The 12,764-nt window shown below is 45.6% G+C and overlaps 1 protein-coding gene across 1 annotated transcript; it reads left to right on the forward strand.

Moving 5' to 3' along the window:
* Positions 1-777: 777 nt before the first annotated feature.
* LOC310747313 (olfactory receptor 10D3-like) lies at positions 778-7,857 on the forward strand (the record flags this gene model as incomplete). Its single annotated transcript, XM_083581679.1, has 3 exons — positions 778-812; positions 3,439-4,169; positions 7,637-7,857. 3 exons carry the CDS (start codon positions 778-780, stop codon positions 7,855-7,857), a joined length of 987 nt encoding a protein of 328 aa, XP_083437805.1.
* Between the last annotated feature and the right edge of the window lie 4,907 nt (positions 7,858-12,764).

Raw genomic sequence — 12,764 nt, forward strand, 5'->3', positions numbered from 1 at the left:
CTATATCCCCTTCCAGAGTGGTAGCTGTGTGATCTGCTGCAGGAGAGAACATGGAGGGTGTTGGAACACCTTAAAGGCTTTCAGCTATGCTGTGGCTAGGTCAGCCCACAAATCAGATTTCCTTTCATTCAGATTTGTTTCTTCTGAGACGCAGAAAGGAAAAAAAAGTTGGCATGAGGCATAGAGTATAGCTGCAGGGGATAATCAGCTCAATGTTTTTCACCAAGAGAGGCACCATTTCATCTCCCCCAGTATCTTTATAATACTGCAGCTTCACTGAGATTAAGAGCAGGTCCTTGTTCGTTCCCTCTGGAGGGAATGTGCCCATCTGAGAACATGTTTATGCCCTATGGTTTCATTAGATTCCAGACAGTGTCATTTATAATATGGTTTATTTGGAGGGTGGAAAGAGAGACTGAGAGTTATTATAAATTCCACTGGGGAATAATTATTTGCAATCAATGGTTTTGGATGGTCATGAGCAAGAGTCTGGGGTGAGACAGCTGCTAGAAACCAGGACCTATATGAAACAGGTCATTAGCCTGAACTGATGAGCTGGAGAGGAAAGTAGATTAAACCAGGGCTCAACATGAAAGAACCACCAAAGAATCATGAGAGCTGAAGAAGAACTGGTTAAAGAAAACCCAAAGGGAAGCCTAGGTGGGCAGTATCAGTCCAGAAAGTTCATCACTGCCACCTGCAGTTCATTGGTTGACCACAGGTGGCAGCCACATACACACACAAACATACAAACCTGGAGCCCCTGACAGTTGGTCTATGTTCAGTGCCAATGAAATCAATAAGACACATTGGTATGACTGGTGTGGTCACACTGGGTGCTGCGCTCAGGGGGTGACAAAAAAGCACTGTAGAACAGAGCCTGAGAAGTAAGGGGTGCCAAATTTTAGCATCACACAGCCCAAAGGCTGCCAGTGAAAGCTTCTTTTATGTGTTGTAAGAAAAACTGCTCCCTTTCCCTTATGGGGTATTCCGGAGCCCATACAGAGTCCTTAAGTGGGTTCCCGATCAGTAGGAGAAAACAGCATCCAGCCACAGTATATTAAGCAAAGCGGCTAGTAAGCCTGATCTTTATCAAACTGTTGCAACAGGGTCCCCACTCACCACATGCAGGAGGGAGGAGAACCTTGAACAATGGTGTGCAAGCCCTTATATAGACTTTTTAAACTGCCCACCCTGTAGCCCAAGACCACCTCCCAAAACATCATACACACATCACAGAAGGAGGCAGTCTACAGCAGAAATCCTGTCTGCCCCGATACCTGATAATGGTCACTGGCTGCATTACCTGGCCATTCTTTTGTGACGGTTAATCCTTTAGTTCCTGAATCCAGGTCACGGGCTCACCCTATTCATACACAAATACACCCTTAAGACAGGATTTGCAAGCAAAAAGACAATGGGAAGGCTTTCCCCATTTGCCTCCCTTACTGCAGAGGAGTATTTGAGTTCATTAGGAAAGTCAAAATGGCTTCAGGATTAGCTCTCCCATACTATTTCAGACACACGGTTCATATATTTAGATATGTGTGCATTTATGAATATTTATTCTATATTTGAGACCTTAGAATTCTTATACCATATGTGTTCTGAATCTTTCAACATTCAGCTGCATTCGATGTCTATGAGTTCTAGTTTTATGAGAGAGAGAGAGAGAGAGAGAGAGAGAGAGAGAGAGAGAGAGAGAATTTTTTTTCTCTATCCACTTTTTTCATGCCTCACATAATTTTATAAACCTCCGTCATTGAAGTGGCTTTAAAACTCTAAACTTTCCCTGCACAGTACGCAAATTCTAATGTTCTTAAAATCTAATTTCAAAAGCAACATTTGAAATTATTTCCCCTCACAATTACCAAAAGAGAGAGAAAATATATAAAATGCACACTGGAGCCCAATCATTGCATAAGGCCTAACTAGCTGTTGCAAGAAGCGAGAATGTGGGGGGGGGGGGAGAGATCAATGAGCTCATTAACATTGAAGAACCCCTTGAGTCTACTCTAATCAGTGCTTGTCTGGAATGTTAAAAAATATATATGTTTAATTGTTCACCCCCTGAAAGAGTTTGGACGGGTAACCCAAAGGACCATCACTGCAGAGAGCTGGGTCCTGATGGACTCAAACCAATTTAAAAGATGGGACTGCTGAGATATCAGGATAGTGAAGGCTATGGAGGAGCACTGAAATTAAGCTTCTGTGTGAAATTATAATTGGGCGCAGCATTGAGTAGTCTGGGAACGGAGTCACCCTCGAGCTGTGCCCAGAGAACGTAAAACGTAATGTATGTCTCTCTTCACCAGTGTAGATAATTGGGTTCACAGAGTAAATGGCAATTTTCTTTGTGTGCCAAGCTGATGGGAACAGAGGGCAGAAGACATGGAAGAGGAATTGTCCTCTCCAACTACAGGCGAAGTTTTAATATTATGGCTGTTCTCCTAAATTGAGTTTGGTCCGAAGACTAAGTACTCTGTCACTCCCTGCCTGGAGCTCTTACACTAGATGGGCAGCAGTAGAGACAAAAGGGATTGAAAATGCAATGTGCGATGTAATTGGGGGGAGGGACAGTTGGTGTTTTTGTCCATGGAGTTTTCTTGGCAGGGATACTGGAGTGGCTTGCCAGTTCGTGCTCCAGGTGGATCACGTTTAGTCAAAACTCTCCATTATGATCTGTCCATCTTGGGTGGCTCTGCACGGCATAGCTCATAGCTTTTCTGAATTATTCAAGCCCCTTCGCCACAACAAGGCAGTGATCCACGAAGGAAGGACAGATCCTGAAGCTGAGGCTCCAATACTTTGGCCACCTCATGAGAAGAGAAGGCTCCCTGGAAAAGACCCTGGTGTTGGGAAAGATGGAGGGCACAAGGAGAAGGGGACGACAGAGGACGAGATGGTTGGGCAGTGTTCTTGAAGCTATGAACATGAGTTTGACCAAACTGTGGAAGGCAGTGGAAGACAGGAGTGCCTGGTGTGCTCTGGTCCATGGGGTCACGAAGAGTCGGACAGGACTAAATGACTAAACAACAACAACAGTTGGTGTGGGGAGCAGGTTTGGATTTTGTGCTCCAGGAAGAGGAAGGACATAGCAAGTGGATTTATGATTGCAGCCTCCATGCTTATTATTCTGTTCTTTGTTGTGGGGTATTCCCCCTTCTCTTGTGGTGTAGTGGTGAAGAGTGGTAGACTCATAAGCTGGTGAACCGGGTTCGCGTCTCCGCTCCTCCACATGCAGCTGCTGAGTGACCTTGGGCTAGTCACACTTCTTTGAAGTGTCTCAACCTCACTCACCTCACAGAGTGTTTGTTGGGGGGGGGGAAGGAGGATGTTAGCCACTTTGAGACTCCTTCGGGTAGTGATAAAGTGGGATATCAAATCCAAACTCCTTCTCCTCCTCCTCCTCTTCTTCTTCTTCTTTTTCTTCTTCAGGGATAGGTCCCATGGAGAAAACCTCACAGTTGTGACCCACTTCATCCTCCTTGGTATCCCCCATACAGAAGGTCTCCAGAACATCCTCTTCCCTGTCTTCTTACTCTTCTACATGTGCACTTTGCTGGGGAACCTATTGATCATGACTGCTGTCCTGACTGACTCCCGTCTTCACACCCCCATGTACTTCTTCCTTTTCAACCTCTCCATTCTTGACATTGGGTTCTCTTCTGTTAGCACCCCAAAGATGTTGGCCAATCTTTGGGGGCAAAGCAGAGTCATACCGCTGGGTGGATGCGTATGCCAGGTCTTCTTCTACCATTTCCTAGGGAGCACAGAATGCCTTCTTTATACCGTCATGGCCTATGACAGATATGTTGCCATCTGTCACCCACTGCGCTATCTCATCATCATGAACTGGAAGGTATATGCCATTTTGGCTGCTGGCACGTGGGTCACCAGCTCCTTCCATGCCACCATCCTCACGACCTTGACTTTCACCCTACCCTATTGTGGGCCCAGTGAAGTGGACTACTTTTTCTGCGACATCTTTCCCGTCATCAAGTTGGCTTGCGCCGACACCCTCATCATCGAGACGGTAAGCTTCACCAACATTGGTGTCGTGCCCATGACCTGCTTCATCCTCATCCTGACATCCTATGTTCGCATTGTCTACTCTGTCCTGAGGATGAGTTCCGGGGAAGGACGGCGCAAGGCAGCCTCTACCTGTTGTTACGAAAAAGGAGCAATGCTGCTGAGTGCTCCAGATGGCTGGAAAGCCAAACAGGATGTTGATGTTTTGGGACTGTACCGTGGGAAGAAGGGACAGTCTATTATGTGCACTGAGCACCGGATGTTAGCTCAGAGTGTCACATGACCCTGTACTGGAAGTACATGGGTGGAGTTATTCTCTCTCTGGCTGCTGATGTGAGAGGGTGCAGACACGTTTCTCTGCACTACTGGAAAGACAGAAATAAAGGCATGTAGATATATTTCTGTCTGTCTCTCTCCCCTCCCTGGGAGTGAGGGAGGAGGGATGGTTGTGTTCTTCTTTCACGTTGGGAAGAATCGCCGATTGGAGACCTCCTTTGATCCTGCCGGGAGTCGCAGACAGGAGGTCACAAGGATTCAAGCCGGGCACCTGGAGGGTGGCCAAATTCCTCTGAAGACAAGGCTTGAATCAACATATGGTAGCAGAGGCTGCTGGTTATCTGATCCATGGGAATCAGCATGAGAGGTGAGAGGTTGATGGATCGTGTGCCATCCTCTGCACCAAGGAAAGAAGATAACGTCTGAAATTGCAGCCAGATGCTGAACAGACGGCTGGCCCCAAGAGGGGGTGTTTTCCAAGCAACGGAGCTCCAAAAAGGTATGCTGAATATCGGGCTAAAAGTGTGAATGCAGATTGATTTATTCTCTGGTTCACGAGAGCTGCGTTTGAAAAAAAAAACAGCTCTGAGAAGAAAGGCTGGCATACCAGGAATTCCTGTGGTAGATAAGGATTCCCGTCCCGAGAAAGGTTGCTAAGCAACGACAGTCAGGGCAGTGGAAAACTACTGACACCTGGGGCTGGCTCAGTCAGAGCCGGGAAAGCGAAAGTTGTTTTGACTTTAAGACAGCTTGGAGCTTGCCTGCCTGAGAGAGAGGCAGAAAAACAGCTCAAAAGGAGCTTTTGGATTTTAACTAGCTCGAGAGTAAAGAGCTGAGACTTGAGTTCAGCATGGATGCCAAGAAGGGGGGAGTGCCCCTGAGTGCCGTGGTTCAGGATGAACACAGCCGGCATGCTGCATTGGAAGTAAAGGACAGGGGGAGGGAAGAACGGAGTTCTAATTCCCCCACTGATGAAGCTACTGGAGAGGATGCTGTAGCTTTGAACGTTGTCCGATGCTACAATTGCGGACAGACTGGGCATCTTCAGCGGAACTGCAAGAAGCCACGCCAGCCGAAAGGAGCGAAGGGCCACTCAGCAAAGCCTGAGGCAGCAGGCAAAGGTCATACCAAGTCTTCGGTGAAACCTGCAAAGGCCCTGATGGCGAAAGGAACCACGCCAGATGTTGGACACTCTTTTGTAATCGATACGGGCTGTAATTTTCATATGTCCCCGCACAGAGGACTCTTTTCGACGTTTAAGAAGCAAAGCTTCGCTGTGGAACAAGCCAACGGTCAGAAGCTGGAAGCGACCGGGGTTGGCACTGTCTATCTTAAGAGTCTGAACTTGACAATAAACAATGTTTACTTGGTTCCTGAATTGAAGTTCAATCTGCTGAGTGTTTCGCAGATTGCAAAGAAAGGACTGAGATTGTCCTACGATGCTGAGAGCTGCGAGATTTACAAAGATGGAGAGTTATTTCTTTCAGCCAGAGAGAAGGATGGACTATATTTGTTGACTTTTGCACAAAGTGATTACATGGAATGTAATTCATCTGTGTCTAACCTAGTTTCTCTTGCAGGTGTGAGCAAGAAGAAGACCGGAGTCAACAGAGCATTTCAGCGGGTGTATGCTGATGTGATTGGTCCTCTAGAACCATCTAGAGGCAATGCAAGATATTATCTTGTGTGTGTGGATCATTTCTCTAACTTTGTCTGGGTTTATGTGTTAAAGAAGCCACAGGAAGCCTTAGAAAGGTTTCAGGGGTTTTGTGACAAAGTTAAAGATATGCATGATGCTAACATTGATTGTCTATTCACAGATGAGAAGCAGATTTTTCTTTTACAGGATTTCCAGAGTTTTCTGCAGAAGAAAGGAATAAGACACAAAGTTGCTGTTTCAGCGGAAGCGTGGAACAGGGGTGTCTGTGTACGGGTGAACAAAGAATTGCAAAAGGGGATGAATGCGCAATTGCTTAGTTCACATCTGCCACATGAGTACTGGGCGGAGTCACTCATGTCGTATTGTCATGCATGGGTGAGAAAGGTGTCGAAAGAGTTGGGAAGTTCTCCTTTTGAGAAACTGTTCCAGAGAAAACCTTCTGTTGCCCATTTCAAGGTTTTTGGGTCTCATGTGAGGACAGAAGCTCCAGGTGGAGTAAAGAATGCCAGAGGCATTTTTGTGGGATATGAAAAGGGTCTCTACAGAGTAATTTTGTCTGAATCTGGTCAGGTGATTCTCACAAAATTTCTAGAGAGTGCTCCTGAAAAGGAGAGAGTGATAGTACACACATTTCCCACAGAGGACGATTCAGATGATGATGATGATTTCACAGAGTACAGTGGTACTGAGAGTGACAGTGATAGCTCAGACAGCTCTGTTGTCACAGTCATTGAGAGGAAATCTCACACAATGGATAGACCTTCACAGGTGAAGGATGAACCACTGTTTGCTGTTGGAACTGGTTCTCCTAAGAGTCCTGAGACAGAACCAGTGAGCAGAGAGGATCAGCACCTCATACGCAGGTCTGAGAGAGTCACAAAGGGTGAACCACCCAAAAGGTACTCAGAAGAGTATGCTAATTTAGCTGTTGCATGTGTTGCTGTTGTAAACAACCGAGGACAGGTTGGAGCTGTGTCTAAGTCAGAGACAAAGACACAACAGAGAGTTGCTAGCCAAGGTAATGCAGATGCACTCATTCCTTGGAAGCCAGACAACCAGAGAGGTACACTGGGAAAACCAGTGGCGGGTAGTTCCAAGGGTGGAACTGAAACAACAGGGGAGTGTTATGTGTATAACAACTGTTTGTTTTCTTCTCTGGATCACGCTTTGCTTGCCGCAACATGCATTGATTCTTTTGGGGGAGGTTGTTACGAAAAAGGAGCAATGCTGCTGAGTGCTCCAGATGGCTGGAAAGCCAAACAGGATGTTGATGTTTTGGGACTGTACCGTGGGAAGAAGGGACAGTCTATTATGTGCACTGAGCACCGGATGTTAGCTCAGAGTGTCACATGACCCTGTACTGGAAGTACATGGGTGGAGTTATTCTCTCTCTGGCTGCTGATGTGAGAGGGTGCAGACACGTTTCTCTGCACTACTGGAAAGACAGAAATAAAGGCATGTAGATATATTTCTGTCTGTCTCTCTCCCCTCCCTGGGAGTGAGGGAGGAGGGATGGTTGTGTTCTTCTTTCACGTTGGGAAGAATCGCCGATTGGAGACCTCCTTTGATCCTGCCGGGAGTCGCAGACAGGAGGTCACAAGGATTCAAGCCGGGCACCTGGAGGGTGGCCAAATTCCTCTGAAGACAAGGCTTGAATCAACACCTGTGCCTCACATTTGACTGTGGTCACCCTCTTCTTTGGCCCCTGTGCTTTGATCTATACTCAGCCGTCCCTAAGTGAAATCTTGGTGACCCCCGTGCAGATCTTTGGCAATGTGGTGACACCCATGCTCAACCCAGTCATTTACACGCTTCGGAACAAAGAAGTGAAAGCAGCTTTGACTAAGCTGACAGGGGCAAAGAGAGTGACTCAGACTATAACCCACTAGCTTAGTGGTTTCCAATTCCCCCCCCCCCACCGACCACTTAAAAATTGCTGAGGGTCTTGACAGACCACTTAATGATTTTACTGCCTCTTGTAGCCATGATAGGACTTGCCGATCAGAAGGTCGGCAGTTCGAATCTCCACGACAGGGTGAGCTTGCATTGCTCAGTCCCTGATCCTGCCAACCTAGCAGTTCGAAAGCACATCAAAGTGCAAGTAGATAAATAGGTACCGCTCCGCCGGGAAAGTAAACGGTGTTTCCGTGCACTGCTCTGGTTCACCAGAAGCGGCTTAGTCATGCTGGCCACATGACCCAGAAGCTGTACGCCGGCTCCCTCGGCCAATAAAGAGAGATGAGAGCTGCAACCCCAGAGTCGTCCGTGACTGGACCTAATGGTCTGGGGTCTCTTTACCTTTACCTTGTAGCCATTGTGATGCACTATTTTTAGTTGTATTTTAATTGCTTCTTTTATTTATTTTTACCTTGTTTTTTATTGTATGACCTATGAATTTAAATTATAATGCAATAAATATAAGAGATAAAAGAAGCAATATAAACACAATTTAAAAAATCAATATGAATAGGTAATAGGTAAATGGTAAAGGACCTCTGGACAGTTAAGAACAGTCAAAGGTGACTATTGAGTGCAGCACTTGTCTGGCTTTCAGGCCGAGGGAGCCAGCTTTTGTCCACTGATAGCTTTTCGGGTCCTGTGGCCAGCATGACTTAACCGCTTCTGGTACAACAGAACACCATGACGGAAACCAGAGCACACAGAAACTCCATTTACCTTCCTGCCACAGCAGTACCTATGTATCTACTTGCACTGGCATGCTTTCGAACTGCTAGGTTGGCAGAAGCTGGGACAGAGCAACCGGAGCTCATTCTCAGAGATTTGAACCGCCGACCTTCTGAGCAGCAAGCCCAAGAGGCTCAATGGTTTAGACCACTGCGCCACCCACATCCCCTGAATATGTAATGCAGACATGCCACAGGCCACCTGAATGAAGCTTGTGGACAACTGACTCATAGACCACTTTTATCACTTCTTCAATTTCTTATATTGTATTTTTTATTGTGTTGCCATATGAATTCCATAGAACGCAATATAAAATGCAATACTAAATATTCAAATGCAATATAAGAAAGAAAAGAAGCAATAAAAGTACTATTGAATATTAAGATGCATAGTGAATGTGCTGTGCTCGCATTTTTGTGTGCATTTTTGTGATAAATCCAACAGTTAAAATGTAAATTTGGTGTGGGTATTAAAATGCAGATTAATGTAGAACAAGGAAATAAAATATTTTGGAATGAACACCAGGAAAATTGGCATGGACCAGAGGTGCACTGATTTATCCATTCTTTGTTGTATACAGACGTGCCTAAGAGCCAAGCAAAAAGCAAAAGTCAGATTAGCTGGGATGCTAAGGAACAGTTTTAATGCTCTGAGGAGAACAGCAAGAGGGGTCTGAGGGAGACAATGCTGAAAATGTTGTTTAGTCATGTCCGACTCTTCGTGACCCCATGGACCAGAGCACGCCAGGCACTCCTGTCTTCCACTGCCTCCTGCAGTTTGGTCAAACTCATGCTGGTAGCTTTGAGAATACTGTCCAACCATCTCGTCCTCTGTCGTCCCCTTCTCCTTGTGCCCTCCATCTTTCCCAACATCAGGGTCTTTTCCAGGGAGTCTTCTCTTCTCATGAGGTGGCCAAAGTATTGGAGCCTCAGCTTCACAATCTGTCCTTCCAGTGAGCACTCAGAGCTGATTTCCTTAAGAATGGATAGGTTTGATCTTCTTGCAGTCCATGGGACTCTCAAGAGTCTCCTCCAGCACCATAATTCAAAAGCATCAATTATTCGGCGATCAGCCTTCTTTATGGTCCAGCTCTCACTTCCCTACATCACTACTGAGAAAACCATAGCTTTAACTATACGGACCTTTGTTGGCAAGGTGATATCTCTGCTTTTTAAGAGAAAAATAACAGTGGAGTATTTATAAGAGAATGGGAGGATGCTGAGGGGGAGAATAAAGTTACTTTTATTATTTGTTTGTTTGTTTGTTTTTTGTTTGTTTAAGTAGTCAGATACCGTCTATTTCAATCTGCCTCAAGGCAGTGTAGAAGTTAAAAATGATGAAAGACTGACATCACAAAAATATAAATAAAATAAAAGCTGATGATGCAAGAACATTGTGTTATACCTGACATAAACTCTTTGAAAAGCTTGAGTGGACAGGTATGCTTTTCACAATGGCCAAAAAACACACATCAACATTGGCACATGTCAAAGCTCTGAGGGAAGATGATTCCACATAATGGAGGCCACTGCAGAGAAGGTCCTCCTCATGACTGCTACTAACTGAGATTATGGCGCAACCAGCAAGCTTAACGCAGCTGAGCTCAATGCTTAGGCATGGCAATGGAATGAGAGAGGCTCTTTTAGGTATTCTGGTCCCAAGCTGTTCACAATAAATGAAGGTTGGTTATTGCCACACCTTGGAAAGCTTTGTGACAGGTCTCATATGGCCCAAATGGCACCACATATGGAGAACATTTAACAGAGAACAGAAGTCTTCAAGGAAAACCAGAAGAAAACTATTTTGTAGCCAGTGAAGCAAGTTTTGTGGGCAGTGTGTTGTGCTCTTGAAGATATCTTGGAACCTCTTTCACAAACGACTAACTCAGTTCCTGACTGAGATGCAGTAGCCATGGAACCTCAAGGTCTTCCAGCAGGCTAAGAGTAAACACGTAAGGTTTTAAAATACGTGAGAAGTAGATGGAAGACATGCGCATGTCAGAGCTCAGAAGATCTGTAGACCTTTTTCTTAAATTTTCCAGGCTTTATTATGAAGTTAAAATAACAATAAAATAACAATCCAGTGAGAAATGTGATATTAAATAAACAAAAAAAGAATGAGAGTGAGAAACTGTACCAACCCTCCGCAAATGGCATTCATGGCCTTACCTCATAAAATTAAGCACCTTCTCAAGAGACCACACCATGAATTAGATGTTGCAACAAAACCCAACCTGATACAGAAAACAAATGTTATGGATACCAAAGAAAGCTTCATTTCATTGGGATTTGCCATCCCTATGACCGGCCTGTCAGATAAATAATCAGTGCTTTTTTCTGGGGGGACGCAGGGATACGCATACCCCTAAACATTTTGTGAATCTTTGTACTTTTGTCCATTTACTGAATTTATTTTTCCTGATTTGAACTATAAAATGGTGGTTTTCTTGAGTGAAAATTAGAGTACCCCTAAGCATTTTTTAAGAAAAAAAGCACTGATGATAATAATAATTTATTATTTATACCCTGCCCATCTGGCTGGGTTATCCCAGCCACTCTACAAATGGCCACCAAATGGAGGCAAAATCCATAGGTGTGACTGCACTCCAAAATGCCCTTAATTTACAAGTCAATTTCTCAGAAATGAGGAAAAAACTTTATTAAATCAAAAATTTAAAGAAAAACCCGATGACTCTTTCCAGCCCTGCGGTCAAGCAAGCAGCTGTAGCCTTGCCTGCTTCAAGATCAGGATGGTGGACCTTAGAGAAAGGAAATGAGCTATACATTAATTTGTCCTTATTTGCTTTTCTAATCCATCCTGTTTTGTTAAAATAGAGGGAAATGTGTTTTTATAATAAAAGGGCTAAAGCAAGGCTCTTGGTCAAAGCAAGACTCTGTTACAGAACAAGGTTGCTTGAGATTAGCAACCATCCTGCCCCCTGGAAATTTGAGGCTAGTAACACTGCCGGTCCCCCAGATTCTAGGGAAATGATATTGCTCGTGTAGGAGGTCCTAAGTAAAGGTAAAGGGATCCCTGACCATTAGGTCCAGTCGTGGCCGACTCTGGGGTTGCGACGCTCATCTCGCTTTATTGGCCGAGGGAGCCAGTTTACAGCTTCCGGGTCATGTGGCCAGCATGACTAAGCCACTTCTGGTGAACCAGAGCAGCGCACGGAAAGGCCGTTTACCTTCCTGCCAGAGCGGTACCTATTTATCTACTTGCACTTTCACGTGCTTTCGAACTGCTAGGTTGGCAGGAGCAGGGACCGAGCAACGGGAGCTCACCCCGTCACGGGGATTCAAACTGCCGACCTTCTGATCGGCAAGCCCTGGGCTCTGTGGTTTAACCCACAGTGCCACCCGCATCCCTTGTAGGAGGTCCTAGCCTCTCACATTTTCTGGTGAGCTACTTCTTCTGATGATACTGGGATTTTTTTAGCATCTGCCTCGTGGCAACATTTCTTATCCTCCGTCCCCATTTTTGGATGACTACAGACTTTTAAAGAGCATGAAGGTTGGTGCCTTGCCCCTCGCATTCCCTGTGCCATTGGGTTGATCGTGTGGTGCAGTTGTGGCCGGTGAGGCACCATTTTTCTCCTGGCTTCCCAACACAGCAGGTCACTGAGAGTGAAAGGGGAGATGTGATGCGCAGAGAGCTTGGCCTGGTGCAGTGCATGGTGGAGGGGTCCATCCAAGGATCCCAACACCACATGCTGCACCAGTCCAAGCTCCCTTCCCTTCTCGGTAAGCTCACTGTTAATAAGTTGGGAGAGCAACAGTGCCCCATCCATGTTGCTTCAGTGGCCACTTCTGGTATAGTGTGAGAGGCACTCAGTTCCTCAAAGATTCTTATTAGGGTCCCGGGTCTGGTTCTAAAGTAAGAACATAAGAAGAGCTTGCTGGATCAGGCCAATAGCCCATCTAGTCCAGAACCCTGTTCTTTCAGTGGCCAACCAGATGCCTCTGGGAAACTCATAAGCAGGACCAGAACGCAAGGTCACTCTTTCCTCTTGTGGTTTTCAACAACTGGTATTGAAAAGCATTACTGCTTCTGACTGTGAAAGCCCAGCATAGCTATCATGGCTAACAGCTATGGACCTTGGTTCAGCAGC

This window comes from Podarcis filfolensis, assembly GCF_964270895.1.
Source record: "Podarcis filfolensis genome assembly, chromosome: 13".
NCBI classification, from domain to species: domain Eukaryota; kingdom Metazoa; phylum Chordata; class Lepidosauria; order Squamata; family Lacertidae; genus Podarcis; species Podarcis filfolensis.